This window comes from Dermochelys coriacea, chromosome 10 (assembly GCF_009764565.3).
Source record: "Dermochelys coriacea isolate rDerCor1 chromosome 10, rDerCor1.pri.v4, whole genome shotgun sequence".
NCBI classification, from domain to species: Eukaryota; Metazoa; Chordata; order Testudines; family Dermochelyidae; genus Dermochelys; species Dermochelys coriacea.
Window position 1 is genome coordinate 59,160,120 of NC_050077.1, and position 16,079 is coordinate 59,176,198.

The 16,079-nt window shown below is 41.3% G+C and overlaps 1 protein-coding gene across 3 annotated transcripts in view; it reads left to right on the plus strand.

Annotated features, from left to right (window-relative positions):
• The window catches only part of ALDH1A2 (aldehyde dehydrogenase 1 family member A2), a 67,878-nt gene extending 52,258 nt beyond the window's left edge, over positions 1 to 15,620 (plus strand). For all 3 annotated transcript variants that reach the window (XM_043493603.1, XM_043493605.1, XM_038419035.2), the window contains exons 8-13: positions 4,127 to 4,229; positions 7,238 to 7,422; positions 8,293 to 8,457; positions 8,902 to 9,059; positions 9,925 to 9,999; positions 14,796 to 15,620. In XM_043493603.1, coding sequence (XP_043349538.1) covers positions 4,127 to 4,229; positions 7,238 to 7,422; positions 8,293 to 8,457; positions 8,902 to 9,059; positions 9,925 to 9,999; positions 14,796 to 14,868 — 759 coding nt within the window. In that variant the 3' untranslated portion in view covers positions 14,869 to 15,620. The remainder of the gene's footprint in view (positions 1 to 4,126; positions 4,230 to 7,237; positions 7,423 to 8,292; positions 8,458 to 8,901; positions 9,060 to 9,924; positions 10,000 to 14,795) is intronic.
• The last annotated feature ends 459 nt before the right edge of the window (positions 15,621 to 16,079 follow it).

Here is a 16,079-nt window from a genome sequence, read left to right on the forward strand (position 1 = left end):
AGGGCTTTGGTAAGATTAGAAATTACAGCTTCTCTTGTATGATTTTGGCACTTCCACTTCTGTCTGGAATCAGAAAGCACAGAGGCACATGAAAATAAAAGTTAATGGGTGCAACAGCTTAGCCGAAACCCAACCCTCTAAAAGAATTTGGGTAAAGTTTTGGGTCTCATCCCAAACTGGTTTGCACACTCCTATTTAATATGTGACTAGATGAGTCTCTTCTGATAAGGAAGATTGATCATTCAAAAACAAAAAACAAAGCAAACTATTGAGTGCTCCTGTCAATTATTGAATTAATACAAAGAAAACAGCCATCAGTTTAATAATTGAACACTTTTAGGGACTGCGATTCAAGTAGCTGTTTTGAACAGAGGTGTCCTGTACAGCTGGGTGTCCTGTTCCCCTCCCCCTCCAACCAACCAACCACCACCACCCCTCACCCCACATAACAGATTGTTTTCTTTGAGATGAGCCAAATTACATCTACCCACACCCTCCATGCAGTTTACAGGGTTATGGTACTTCACAACTTATCCAGGGATACTCCTGATATCTATCTTGCAGCCTATTCAAAACAAGGATGGGGAGTTGAGGTTTTCTGTGCCAACATTCCTGCTGATTAATCAGCTCAGCTCCATTATCTGTGGGGGAGTCCTCGTTTCCAAAGTTCCCTCGCTACGCTGCATTGCCTGTTGGAAGTTCACAGATAGAGCTAAGAGACACCACAGGGAGCAGGAACTAAAAGACTACAGGGACTGAAACGCTATCACTTATCCCTTGGTAACTCTCGCTGTGGATGAAGAGAGAAATGAAAAAGGCTCCTTTTCTCAATAAATAATCACAGCCTCAGTACTCTCCTTAAGGCTCCCCTCATGCCATGAGTGCACAGAGCCCTGTACTGACTGAACAAAATGCCAGTGCTTACTCGGGAGCATGCCCCATAGTAAGCTGCTTTGTGCCCTACCACCCATAAATGTGCTTTTATTCCCAGTGTTAAGGCTGAAGTAAGACTCTCTGTTAAGCTTATTCTTGCAACGTTGACAACCTCTGTATATTAAAGACAACACATTTCCAAATTAGGACCATGGTCTCCAGCCCCTTTGGTCCTATAACATTTGGCAACCAAGGCCAGATTTCCAATTAGGCACAATAGGCCCGTGCCGAGGGGCACCGGCATTCTCGGGGTTCCTTAAAGTTAAAAGAGGGTTAAAAATTTCATTTTTACAGCACACACTAAGGTCAGCTGTAGGTGGGGGCAGGGGAGGGAGGAGTGCTGAAGATGCTGTGCCTAGGGGCACGTAAGGTGTAAATCCGGCCCTGTTGGCAACCACGTGTTTTGCCAGGCGTTTCAATCTTTTTTTTAACTTGGTCACACATCTTGTGACATTGAAGTGGAAATGGTGGGGTGGCAGGAAAGATAAATTTTGTCCTCCTTAACATGTTCTGCTTTCTGTTTGTATTGTGATTTTGGGGTGGAACTGGTTAATTATTGGTCTTTCGAAGAGGGAGGCTGAAGCCATAAGGCTGCAGAGTGCCATTGGCTAGAGCACTGACTATAATGGCCAGGCTCTAGCTGATTTTCAAACGTACATTTCATAACTGTTTGGGAGATGTTGGAATTTCTAAGGGATGTGTTAAACATATTCAGTGTGGCCTGGGCTGTCAGTTAAACATAGTGGTAAAATCAGCTCCAATTAAGGGGATATGTAAGGAATTTCATGATAATGTCAGCACTCCGTTTCATCAATATAGAGGTAAAGAAAAGATGATGAAGTTAATTTATTTTTAAAAAATCCACATTCAAACTTGATAGTGGTATTGCCAGATACACAGTTAATCACTGAGTTACATGGAATGGTTGACAATTCCCTAATTATCCTCTGGGCTTTTTTCTTTGTTTTTTTGGTGGGGGCCCTGGGTTCTATTTCATTTGCTTTATGATTACTCCAGTGCTGACTTAACTTTCTCCAGCAGAGTGACTTTAATTCTGTAGGTCAGCTTCTCTCCCATTAACCCCTTAATGCTGGCAGTCACAGTCACCTGGCCCTGTGTATAGAAGATTAATATTGAGAAATATCAACAGCTAGGTCCTGCAGCACAGTCAAAGTGTAGATGAAAGTTCAGCTGCCGATGGGATTTTTGCACAAGGAAAGACTGATTTCTAATGGCTAGAGAGAAGGATTGGGAATCAAAATGCATGTATACGTGTGTCAGCCAGCTACTGACTTGCGGTGTGATCTTGGGCATGTAATTTAGACCCAGATTCTCATAGGCTTTTAGGCATCTAACTCTTTAGTTGCCTAAATACCTTTGAGGATCTGAGCCTTAGGCCCTGATTCAACAAAGCACTTAAGAACATGCTTAAGTCCATCCCTTTTCAGCAAAGCACTGAACCCCATACTCATGTTTTACTATATCAGGGCCTTACTCTCCCTGTTTCCCAAACCTACAAAATGGGCATAATAATACAGTTCATACAATGGAAACCAAGCAGAAATCTAATTAAACTGGTCATTGGGGATTTCCCCAGCACAGGGGAATCTCTAGGGAACATAGAGCAGGTGTTACCAGCTCCGGCTCCATGCTACACATCCCTTCTGACACTGGCATAGGTGGCATGTCATAGGTATGGCTAGCAGAAGGTGGGGGTGGCCAGACTGGTGCTGAACTTTGTTGATCCTCACCTGAAGAATCATCTCTTAGGGCTGCTCCAAACTACACCAGGGGCTGCATTTGCCTCCAATGGCCCCTAGCATTGAGAAGGTGCAAAGGGATCTCAAAACCACCTTTGACTCCCACCCTTATTACCTGTTCTAGCTGTGATGCAGCTTAGTATCTGGCCTGGTATGTGTGCGCTGTATTTTGCCTCTGCAATCCTTCTGTAACTACTGTACGCTGTTAATCCTATATATATAATGCAGCTAATTTTAAGATGAGGTGATATTCTCTGGTTTATAATTTCACTCTTCAAATTAGTTTAATTCTTTGGGGACTAAAAATTGAATGTTTGAGAGGGGGTGTGTGTGTGTGTGTATATATATACATATATGTACACACACACACATTCCTCAGAACTTATTTGGCTAACAATCTGGAAAATGTCAGTGTTCGGAGTGGATTGCAATAAATTACAATACAATTAAAGTGATCGTATTACTAACTGCTGTACTGTATAAAAGAAGCACGATGGTGCTTATTACTAAAGAAGAACTTAATGCATAAATTCTAGTATAAGTGACCTTTTTTCAGTAGCAACAGAAAGCGGTCAGCCCAAACCTCTTGTTAAGGGTATGGAAAACCCTTTGCACTTACTCCATATATAATTAAAATAACTGGCTTGTGTAAGAAGTCATTCCAGTTACACAGATTTCAGCTTAATTCTCCTATTGATCCTGGCAATAAAAAGACTAGAAGAAAACGATCACTGAGCCCGGCTTTTCCCCAGCTCCAAAATGTATGCTGCCAGGCCCGATCTCTTGCAAGGAGGTCTATTTTCTTAAGAGAAGCCAACAGCCGAACACAAAAACAGTCTTTTAACTCACTCCTTAGCCTTAGGCTTCAGGGCTACCCCCCGCCTCTTACCCCGAGGGGTTCCTGGTGCTCTTGGCAGTTTCCCAGTTTCAGTCAACTCTGCTCCCTCCTGGAGCAGCAGCCCCAAGCCACCTGGCCCCTTGCTCTAGGGACCCAGCACTCAAGTGAGCTCTACTCCACGTAACTTCTTTGCCCCTGCCCATCGCTGCCACCATCCAAACTGCCCACTAGAAGCCCTTTATGGGCCCAGTTGTAGCCCAGACCTCTTTAATTGGTTGGATTGGACTCACCTGCTGTGCTCCAGAGGCACTAGGCTTAGTCTATCCCCAGGGACTATTAACCCTGTGACAAGAACCCAAACCCATTTCAACACAGCTATTGAAGAGGCATGCCTATTGCCAGGTTTGTCCCATGTCTTGGCCACCCTCCAGTTCTGGGAAAGGCCTGGGAAGTTGTCTCTTTATTACGTGAATCTGTGGATTTGAAGAACCTGCTGGATTATTTAATAGCTGTGTCCCACTGATATCCAGAGCTTGCTAGTGCAGTTAACTGTATGACTGCATTGTGTGTAAAATGTTTCTCCATTTCCTTTCAGGTTGGGAAGCTGATCCAAGAAGCAGCTGGAAGGAGTAATTTGAAGAGAGTAACTCTGGAGCTGGGAGGGAAGAGCCCCAACATCATTTTTGCAGATGCTGATTGTAAGTCAGCACTTACGCATTCTCCTTAAATCTGACAATGATAATACAATCCGTGCAGTATTCCTTTTGCTATGTGATTTGATTGTACATTTTACACTCCACCTAAATTTCTAGATTTGCAATGTGCTGCAGAATTGTGCATTGACAAAGCATAACTGCCTTCGTCAGAGCCTTAGAGGGTAGCTGGAGGTTTGGCAGCTAGGTAAGGTGTGTACAGCTGAGAGTTAGAACATAAGAATGGCCACACTGGGTCAGACCAAAGTTCCACCTCTCTTCTGACGGTAACCAGTGCCAGGTGCCCCAGAGGGAATGAACAGAACAGGCAATCATCAAGTGATCCAGCCCCTCTTGCCCATTCTGGTGCACACATACCAGGCCAGATACTTAGGATTTTTGGCACCTTAGAAGTTGCAGGCAGCATTTTAGGATTGTGGGATAAGCACATTAGCTGGAAGTTTCTGCTAAAATGATCAGCAATTAAGTAGTTAAAGTGTTGACATTTAAATTGTTCAGCAGGAGGTTTTGAAGTTAACACCTTATTACGATGAATGGGTCAGTTCACACCTTGCTTTGAGCTATTGTTTCAGGCTGCTGTTCAGACACACTGCACTCATTAAATGCATCCGATGAAGTGAGCTATAGCTCACGAAAGCTTATGCTTATGCATAGTGTGAACAGCGCTTTATCTGCAGGAGCGCTCTCCTGATGACAAAGCTACCGCCACTCCTTGGGGTGGAAGTTTTTTGTCGGCGGGAGAGTTCTTTCCCACTGACAAACAGTGGCTACCCTGCACGTCTTTGAGCGGCACACCTATAGCGGCACAGCCGTGTCGCTAAAAGGTATGTAGTGTAGACAAAGCCTTTGCAACCACAGGGGCTAGAAATTTAGGGTTTTTAACTAAACACATGCAGAGCAACAGAAGGATACAACCCTACATCCACTTTCAAAGCCTTCAGATAGGCTCTGCAAGATTAGGATAAAGTCAAAGAGCTCTCAACTACCGAGAGCTGGTTGGTATGGGAAAAAGTTAGCAGTTCTACTGATATACAGTAGTGATACAACTACAGTTATCCTTGTATAATTCCTGTGTGGACACACTTATTCAGATAAAAGAGTGGCTTTTATCAGGTTAAAAACCTTCCCAAGTGACATAAACTATAGTGGCATAAGGGCATCCACACAAAGGGTTTACCATGTAACTATAACTCTGCCTTAAGTATAAATCTCCCCACTGTATTTTCCACTGAATGCATCCAATGAAGTGAGCTGTAGCTCACAAAAGCTTATGCTCAAATAAATTTGTTAGTCTCTAAGGTGCCACAAGTACTCCTTTTCTTTTTGCGAATACAGACTAACACAGCTGCTACTCTGAAATCTGCCTTAATTCACACCTTAGATTATACCCCCAAAAAAGTTCCCATGCAGACAAGGCCTCAAGTCTTGCTACACACAGACTTGCACTGATTTAACTCAACCAGTGCAAACCCATTTATGGATACCCTTATTTTGGCTTAAGAGGTTTATTCTGAATTATTTAAAGCTATTTCTAATAAAAAGCTAAATTAAAATAAGTGATTCAAACTGAAATTGTCCACATGATTTTTACAACCAGTTTAACTAACGTGGCTGAAATCACATCTTAAATTGAAGCAGGTGCCACTAGGCATGTATACAAAACCTGACAGTATTCTACTGGATTGGGACAAATTGTTCTGCCTAAAGCTTTGTGATTTTAGGTAACCTGAAACAAGCAGCCAAAATATTAATTAATCCATCTCTACAATTAACACCCTTCAACAGTTGTCCAGTTCTTGCCCAAAGCTCAGTTATCACGGACAATTGACAGGCAACAACTTGTTCTCCCTCCAAGCACTTATTACAGATCCCATATGCCATAAATGTTTCAAGAGCTTCTTTCCCCAACCTATATTCTGCTTGTCCTACAGAAAAATTTAAATTTAAATTACAGTTATGTTCACAGTGTATCATACTAAACAAAGGATCAATAGCAGGTTTTGGCCTCCTTGCAAATATACTACTAGCACCCAACCTGAGATTCTAAGCCACTAGTTAAACATTGAAGAGTTTTTGCTGGCTGTTACAAAGGAACTGTTTAATCTGTTTACAGAACAACGTGTGTGAAAGTTTGCTGATAGTGTGGCAAAGCCATAGAAACTATACTTTCTTTGAAAAGCCACAAGAGGATGGTTACAGCCCTTCGGAGTGCAAAAGTATGTTAAGAAAAGAAAAAGGAAATCAGTTAACCAGTTCTAAATGCTATTGTTCTCAATCTTTGTGGATTCTTCTTGAGAGATTTTGAATGAGTTTCAGGAAACAGGCTGAATTACTTTTTCAAGATGATGGTGAAAAGGAAACACGTTTGACATGTTTCTTAGACAGAGTTTTCTAGAATGTTCTGAAAATAAAGCATTGTTGTTGTTTTTAAAATCCCCGAATTGATCTTATTCTACTCCAAACTCCAAAGTGCTGCAACTGACAGTGGGGTAATGGCTACCCTGTTGGACATTACTGCTTAATAAGGTGGTATTTTTAATCTTTATAAAGGCACATGAAATACCATGAAGGACAAATTCTGTTCTAGGCATCTGTTGCACCCAAATAACCAAGGGTAGAATTTTTGTCCCTCCGTACCTGATTTTCCTCCCATTGGTGTCCAGGAGTAACTCCACTGAAATCACCAGCATTTCAGTAATGTCAAACCTCATGTAAATGAGACAAAAATCATGCCCTAATAGTCTACAGCATTTGAGCTCTTAAACTTAAAACACACATTGTGTACCATGTTTTCACAGGGATTGTTACATAAAATGAATCCTCGTGTAAGGACCATACCACAATAATGTGTTTTTAAATTTTTTTTTAACCAAATCCTGTAATTCTGCTATGAAGTTATAAAAACTCAACACTAAATAATATGTCTGATGCTGGCACCGTAGCAGTGTGTGAATTACTTCTCACAGCAATGTGTGGCTGTCTTGGTTTTGTAGTGGACTGTGCTGTGGAACAAGCTCACCAGGGGGTCTTCTTCAATCAAGGACAATGTTGCACTGCAGGCTCACGGATTTACGTGGAAGAATCGATCTACGAGGAGTTTGTTAGAAGAAGTGTCGAACGTGCCAAGAGGAGAGTAGTGGGGAGTCCTTTTGACCCAACTACGGAACAAGGTCCCCAGGTAAAGAATAATGTGCCAGCTCTTCATGACACATGGGCCGGCTGCATAGAGATATGGTGGTGCCTGTTTAGCACTGTGGTTCTCATTCAAACCACAGCATGTTTTGTGGCTAATGAATGCATGCCTTGTTGTGGTACCCAGGGATTGAAATAACAAGCATTTTAAAAATTAGAGTTCCAAAGGGGCCAACCTTATCTGCTGCAGTGCAGAAGTAGGTCTCTCCCCCTTCATGAAAAGTCACTCTCGCGTTATCTGAGCATACTGGCAAATTCTACAAAGTTTGCTTCATATAATTAAAGGTAGATTCTGTCCTTAAATCTACACTGTGCACCTCCAAGCTGTGCAATGAGCACATGCAATGGAGAGGCAGACTCCCAGAAGTCTCTGCTCTAGGCTGTCATCCTTTAAAAAGTTCATAATGCCATAATTGTGATCGTTGATCTCCAAAAGGGGTGAGTTTTGAACAAAATTAGGTAGATTTGGAAAAATACTAATTTGCACTAAAAAATACTAAAATACCTAATTGTAACTAAACCCCCTGATTGGGACATTTGTAAGGCATCAGGACCTAAAGGCATGACCTGACTACCGACTGAACAAAAGTCTCAGCTTCATTAGATGGAAGGCAGTAGCAGACTCATTAGCCGCTATATGTGGGCCAGCCACTATAGCAGGACAAAGACCATACAGGGTTAATGTGGGTTACACTATTCTTTGAGATGGGGAAGTCAACAGGTAGTGGCAGGTATTTAGTACCTCTCAAGTTTGAGCCAAAGTGAGTGTTTGTGAACATGCTCTCAGACTCATTCTGGTTTGTAGTCAAGAGTACTATCAAGCAGTAGAACTAACACAGCTTCTTCAACCTTTAAGATTGATAAGAAACAGTATAACAAGATCCTGGAACTTATCCAAAGTGGCATTACAGAAGGTGCAAAACTCGAATGTGGAGGTAAAGGACTAGGAAGAAAGGGTTTCTTCATTGAACCTACAGTGTTTTCCAATGTAACAGATGACATGCGGATTGCCAAGGAAGAGGTATCCACAAATTTCCTCTCGGGGGCATAATCAACATAAATTTCTGTCTAAACAGGATTTAATTTATTTTATTCATTTTAGGAGATAAAAGTTTTAGAGTTGGAATTTACTGCTGTAAATGGAATATGGGTCTTGCTGGAAAATGGTGTGCATCTCAATACCCTTTAGGGGTAGAGAAGCTCTCAGCATCTGTTTGGGTAAAGAATCTGTCTCGCCAACTTCCAGAGCTGAGAAAAGGAAGTGGATGGGATTCATTGAGTGGCTTTTCTTCCTAGGGCTCTGCTTTGGGAAAGCTCAGACAGTTTTGCAGGGAGCTGGTGCCGCTAATAAATATTCCTTTTGTAATTGGTAAAGAGTAAAACAGGAAAAGGGAGACAGCTGGAAAAAAATGGGGATTTTTATCCCAAGGCTGTTTTACAAATTAACCGTTAATCTCTGTTGCAGATCTTTGGGCCTGTTCAAGAAATACTGAGATTTAAAACCATGGATGAAGTTATAGAGAGAGCCAACAATTCAGATTTTGGACTCGTAGCTGCTGTCTTTACAAATGACATAAACAAGGCCCTGACAGTCTCATCAGCAATGCAAGCTGGGACAGTCTGGTAAGGCAGCAATCACCATGCATTCCTGCTGTTGGAGATAAGGGGTTTGACTCACCATTGTTCCACCCTAGTTTTCCACCCTTTCCCAGGCCCAGTCTAGATATCTACTAACTGTAGAGGTAAAAGTATTTTGTCATCATCCCGCCCACTTTACTTGTATATTGTGCCCCTTCCCCCATCTTCTTTAGATTGTAAACTCAGCCACTGGCATGCTGGTAGGAACTGCTGAAAACAAATAATAGGAAATAATAATCAACATCCTAATAAAATAATAATAATAAGGTCCCGTGTTGTTTTCAGAATGGGGGAACTCTGTTAGATTTTTCTGATGAATGCACCAATAATAATGCAGTTGCTGATGTTAAAGTACATGCATCAAGAAAACAACAGGCACCCATTGTCCTTAATCCTTAGGGACTGATAAACTCCATTTCTGAGGGTTAACAAAAGCATGTAATTTGATATGTCAGGACTGGATAAACTAAAGAGCCCAGAGGAAATCAGGTGGAAAAAGACAATTTCAAATCTAATAGCAAAGTGTTACAAGATGGCATCGAGGTTTGTTAACAAATTAACAGTTCGTTACTGAAGCTGAATTCAAGCTACTTAACTTTTTCCGTCAGCATCCAAGGGGCTGACCCTGTTCCCTTTTGAAGACAACTGGAATTATGTCATTGTCTGCATTGGGAGTAGGATTATGCTCTTAAAAGAAAAACTGCTTATGTTTCTTTTAATATGTTTGAAATTACTTAGTTACTACAAATAGTTGGCTAGTATCCTTATTTCTATGAGTTTAGTCCTCTCAACTGGATTCCCAAATACATAACTGACAATGCACCCAGATTAGCTCCTTTTCTTTTGACAGGATAAATTGTTACAATGCCTTAAATGCCCAGAGTCCTTTTGGAGGGTTCAAAATGTCTGGCAATGGGAGAGAAATGTAAGTATCTTATAATTGCCTTCTAAACTTTGCTCAGATATACAGGTAAGGAAATATTAGTGAATTTTTAGAATGAAAACGATAGAGATACTCATGTACCACACTGATGAGCGTGGTATGAGAAGACAGGGATACTCGTGTCTTGGTTGTATATACATTTGGCTTGTATGGCACTAGTATTTTTCCCTTGGAGATTTTGGAACAGCAAGGTGACTTAGGGGGACTGTCTTCCTTCTCATTATTAAAAAGAATAGAAGTTTCCAAATATCTCCCTGATCCAGGAGATTTTTCTTTGGACATATTAACTGACAATTTTCTGGGAAGATTCCTATATTGTCGTTCTTCTGCCATATTGCTTGCCTCGCTAGCTGCAACTCTTTGTATTCTTTTTTTCCGTCTTCACTGTTGTTTGCCACAGTTCCCAATACTGGACCACCTGCATGTAATTAAAGTGCTATTTATCTCTTCCAGATTTAACAAGGTTAAATGAAATCAGGTCTACACTAAGGCGACTCTATTAACACTTCCTAAAAAAATATTCCCCTTCTGTTATGGAATATCTGTCTTCTTTCCTATTCCAGTTGAAAGTAAATGGCAGATCTCTTGGAATGGAATCCCACTCTTAATCCTCTTCCTTCCATACCTAGTTTAACGTCCTACCAATATTAAACACTCATGGAAATAGCAAGATATTTTATCAATTGTGTATGCAGCACATTTGATTATGTATTTGTTAATATATATGCATAACAGGCAAATTCCCATGCAGAGGGCACATGAACCACTTAAATCCCATTTAACCCCTGAAAATAGCTTTTGGCTGACTACTCATTCAGCAGTAAAATCAAAATAAGGTCAAACTCTTTCAAACTAAATCTGGTGAAGTAGATCCTGATCCATAAAATGGGTTCCATGCACACAGATATATCTTCCCTTGTTAAGAACCACTTAGCAGAACTCATTCATGAGTCAGTCATACTGTTCTCAGGATATCTATGTCTACATTGGAAATGTTGCAGCTGGGCCACAGAAGCACTGAAGTGTAGACAGGGGTTCTTCCATCACCATAATAAATCTCACCTCTCAACCCCCCTTAGGTTGGCTTAATTACATCACACAGGGTGTGAAAATTTTCAAAGCTCTGAATAGTTAAGCCAACTTGATTCCCATTTGTGCCTTTGAAAATATTTCCCACAGAAAATAATGTTAAGGTCTGATATAATATTTGTCTCCCCCATGAAAAGACACCTGTTGTTAACTCTGCTGTGAGTTATCATTCTAGGCATTTAAGAATCCCTTTGACCAGGGTCCATTGTGTGTACACACACACACACATTTTACTGCAATGTCAAGGTTTCTGTTAAAATCACAAAGTCAGAGAATGAAAACAGTGAATGTTCTAACAATGTTAATTTGCTATGTTGTGCATTCATATGTTTGATGGGACATATTTTACTGCATAAACAGTAGTAAGCTACACATTTAATTAGAAAAATAGGACTAGAAAACCATAGACTAGAAAAACAGACCATATAATGTGTGCATCACAACTGAGTTAACATTATATTAGAGTCAGGTAATAACCGTGCCACCTTAATGTTGCATTAGCAAGGTTTGATTTGGGTTTTGCATTTCATTTCCTAGATTTTTCTGCTATTTTTTCATAGGTAGGAAAGCGTGAAAATCAATACTTAAGGTCTACTACACCAGTTTTACACTCACTTTGTACAGGTGTACCTGATGACACAAAGTAAAAAGCTGTGAGGAACCAGACCTTATATACATATGAGATTCAGGTGTATTGTCTACTAAGACTGCCCCTTTACAATGCTCTGGAAGTGTAAAAAGGCCTTAAAGTGGTCTTAAGTTACAGTTACATTCCCATTAAGGCCCCTTTACACTGCCACAGTGCTGTGAAGGTGACTTCTTGTAAATGAGAATCAGGCCCATCATATTTAGTATGGCCATATTAAATTAAAAATGACTCAAAGAAAGACTTTCTGATTTCAGTCCAAACTTTCCCAAAGGAAGTTCATTGTTTATCATTGAGTTAATCCGTAAGATCTAGAAGATTGAGGTTTTCAACTTGGTCCTGCGTAGGGGGCAATGCCTAGCTGCACTGCTCAGAAGGAGCCAAGAAGGAATATCCCTAGTTAAGTCAAGGCACTTAACTTGACTTAAGTTAAGTCAAGGCACTGTTCCTTCCCTGGTCGTCTCTTGTTCCTGGGGGGAGGGAGAGAGGGAGCATACATTATTTCACGCATTTTTGGAGTGCAGCTTACTTCTCCCCTCAAACCTGACCAGCTGACAGAGGGGAATGGAATGATGGCTCTGACCACTCCCTGCCCATTGACTCTTCCATTTTCCCTCTGCAAGCATTGCAACATCAGCTCTCTCCTTGCTCCTAGAACTATGATCTGGTTAGGCCTGCATATGGCCATGCACTGGGGCTTTCTTCCTGCTCTGTACTCTTCTGTATGGCTATATTAGAGGTAGGGACAATCATGATAAGCTTATAAAGGGGCATCAACTACCCAGTAGCTCTAGTTTCAGAGTAGCAGCCGTGTTAGTCTGTATTCGCAAAAAGAAAAGCAGTAATTGTGGCACCTTAGAGACTAACAAATTTATTAGAGCATAAGCTTTCGTGAGCTACAGCTCACTTCATCGGATGCATTAGATGAACAATGCATCCGATGAAGTGAGCTGTAGCTCACGAAAGCTTATGCTCTAATAAATTTGTTAGTCTCTAAGGTGCCACAAGTACTCCTTTTCTTTTTACATTGGCTGGGTTAACTATTGACTCCAAAATGTGTCTAAGGGGTGTTTGGAGCCAAGTTTCAGCCTTTCTGAATCAAGCAGAAATTTTCACACAGAGTAACTTATTAGCATTAGTTCTTCAGCTCTCTGTGACAGCCTCTACTGAGCCATTGGGGAACGGCTCTGTGGCTCAGCTAAGTTTGATAAATGGTTTGGTCATTTTGCGGAAGACAAATCTGGGGACTCTCTGTTGCAAGTTGTGGGGGTTTGTCCAATTGAATGTGAGACTTAATTGTGAAGAATTCTCATTAGTTCATTTCCCTTCTTGTACTTAGTTTCTACTAATTCATACAATGCTGACTGAAACATCAGTCTGACCAAGTTAAATATCAACTGGCTAAGTCAAGTGTAAACTTTACTGTGACAACAGGCACGTTGGAAGGGTTTCAAAACTGCAGGTGGGGTGGAATGACCTGATAAATATCAACATCTCTGCACAAATGAATTAACACTCCAAAGGGAGGTCAGAAGAGTCTACCCCCGGGGAAACATTTGTGTGTAAAAATGTACACTTTGGAAGTAAATTCAGAACAGGCTATGCAACATCAGGAGCATACCCAGGGGTTTTATAGTGGACAGCCTCCGAATAATAACCCCCTCCCTGTTTTGAAAGCAACATTTACTAAAAGGGGGGTTCAGGAGAGTCCCCCTGGAATTTTCTTAATGGTGCAATTTAGGATTACATTCTGCACTGTTGCATGAGGAAGAAGGGAAGCTCCAAATGCCAAACAAACTCACATGAAGTGCAGTTACAGGAATTCTTTAGGTTTTATTCTTACAAATAAGGAAACTAAACTCAGTGCAGCCTCTTGCAGGGAGACATGACCCTACGCCTGTGGCATCTGTGTGAGCCTCCTAGTACGAAGCCAGGCCGAAAAGATGCTCAACTCATATACTTAGATTGTAAACTCTCAGGGGCAGAGCCTATTTTTTGTCTCAACAAAAGGGCCTCAATTCCTGATTAGACCCTATAGGCATGACTGCAATGCCAATACCAAATAATGACTTCTCAGTCACCCCAAATGTATGGAGAGAAAAGGAAACGAGCTGTTCCTGAGGGAGAAAAGGATTAGAGTCATGCAGTATGCACGCCAGAGACTTAGCAGAATTGCCCAAGAGAGGAGCTGGGTCAGAGCCGGTTACAGAAAAATCTATTCAGTAACCAAGACACACCATATTTCCATATTCCATATTTCCACCACACTCCATATTTCCCAAGTAGTTGATGTATCCAGCAGTATCCAGTCCCAGGTGGATAAGAATAACTAACCTTTCAGAGCTTATAGGCTCACTTAAGTGGCACAGTGCCAGGGCTAAAAGGGTTTCTGGCTATTGGAAGTCTGGGTAGGTTGAACTCTGCAGTGGAGTATGTGCCAATGCCCTAAGTCTCTGCTGCTAGGTATTTCCTCAGTCACAGCCTCTGTAACTGCTGCTATCTACCCTCTCCACTCACTGACGGGAACCAGCAGGGATAGAAGACAGGCTGGTCAGGGCTGAGCACAGCTTTAGTTTAGGGATATGAGTAGTTCTGTTTTCCTGCCATTCAGTCCTTGGCTTCTCTTTGTAGAGTGTTAACACAGGTGCAAGTTGTGCTGTTCATTCTTGGCACGTGGCTATTTTTCCTCCAGGACATGGAAGGGATGGAGACCATCAATTAGTTTTGCATGGCTCCATCAATGGACAGTGAGTGCTTCTAGTCACTACTATCCTGGACAGGATTTATAGCGGCTCCACACCTCGTTACCAAACCCTGGAGCCATCCATACTCCTCCTGTCCCAAACTGGGACTTGACAGTCAATGGTTTTAGAAAGATAAAATGAACTTTAATCCAGTGTTAAATACACAATATAGTGATGCAACTGTGCTTTGGTGTTCAGGTTATATCATGACTTCATTAAATAACCTTCTGCTATGTATTATGGCTGGATAAGGAACTAATGAATTGACAAGAGTTGATAGGCTGCAATTTGTTTTCTAGGGGTGAATGTGGCTTGAGAGAATATTCCGAAGTTAAAACTGTGACAATAAAGATTCCTCAAAAGAATTCCTAAGAAGATGAAGGTGCATGTTGTGCAGAACAACATGTGATGCCACCCTCAATATTCCTTATGGGACCAGCACTCAGGAATAAAAAGTGTTGTTACGCAGTGTATATTTAAGATATTAAGTTACAACATATATACCAGGCACATAATTGCATACAAAATGCAAACTGACTCTGCATTATTTCATAGCGCTCCACTGGGAACTCCCCCCACCCCACCCTTATTTTTAAACCAAACCATGCAGCAAGAGTTAAAATTGCAATTGGATACTATTTAATAACTGCACCACTATACATCTATTAGTTACACACACAGCAATCCTTCGCATACATATGCAAAAAAGGTAGGTTGTTTTAAAATCATCTTCTCAAACAAGGCTGGATTGGGCTGATATTCTTATACGGTGCTTTGCGACAGATCTCATTTGGAGGACACCGTTTTAGCCATACACAACTGACCAAGTATCACTGATATTCTTTAATAACCAAAAGTGAACTGTTTTGAATTGGAGCCAGCCAATATGGTACACTGGCAACTTTGCAATCAGCACAATGTTTTGAAGTGGTTAGACTGGGGGGACTAATTTATTGCATGGATTACTAAATTTGGAAATATTCTAGTTAGAATTGAGGTTTGGTTTCCATGAACACACAGAGATGGTCTGATATTCATAGTGCATCTTAACAGTTATTTTATGTCTTATAAGTGAGTTGGTACCTATAATAAGATTTTTAAAAGGTTTTACCATCCTCCCACAAGTGCATGGCTGGCTGGGAAGGAGATCCCAAAGGCTTTACAGAACTATTTCAGCTTTCATTATTTGCTGAGCGTCCCTCCCTCCTCCCCCCCCCCCCCGCCATGAAATATCTGCATAGACTGACACTGCAGGCTCCTTGGCCAGCAAGCTACTTGTGATTATAGCAGATGTTTCAAGTTTGGAACGTTGGGAAATTGTGATGTTTTCATTAGAGTTGGAAAAACCCACCCAACAAGCTTGATTTTACAAAAAGATGGCTTGTCGTCCTCACCCTGCTGGTGAGCCCCAGAAGAGCTTAATTGCTGCGATTGGACTTTTCATTGATTCCACTTTTGTTTTGACACAGCACCAGAATAAGAGCAGGCCCATGTAAAAGTGAGACGTTTACAGTACACTGCTACACCCGATGGTTCCGGAATCCCTCCTAATTCCCAGTTAACAAACTGAACATAAACTCACG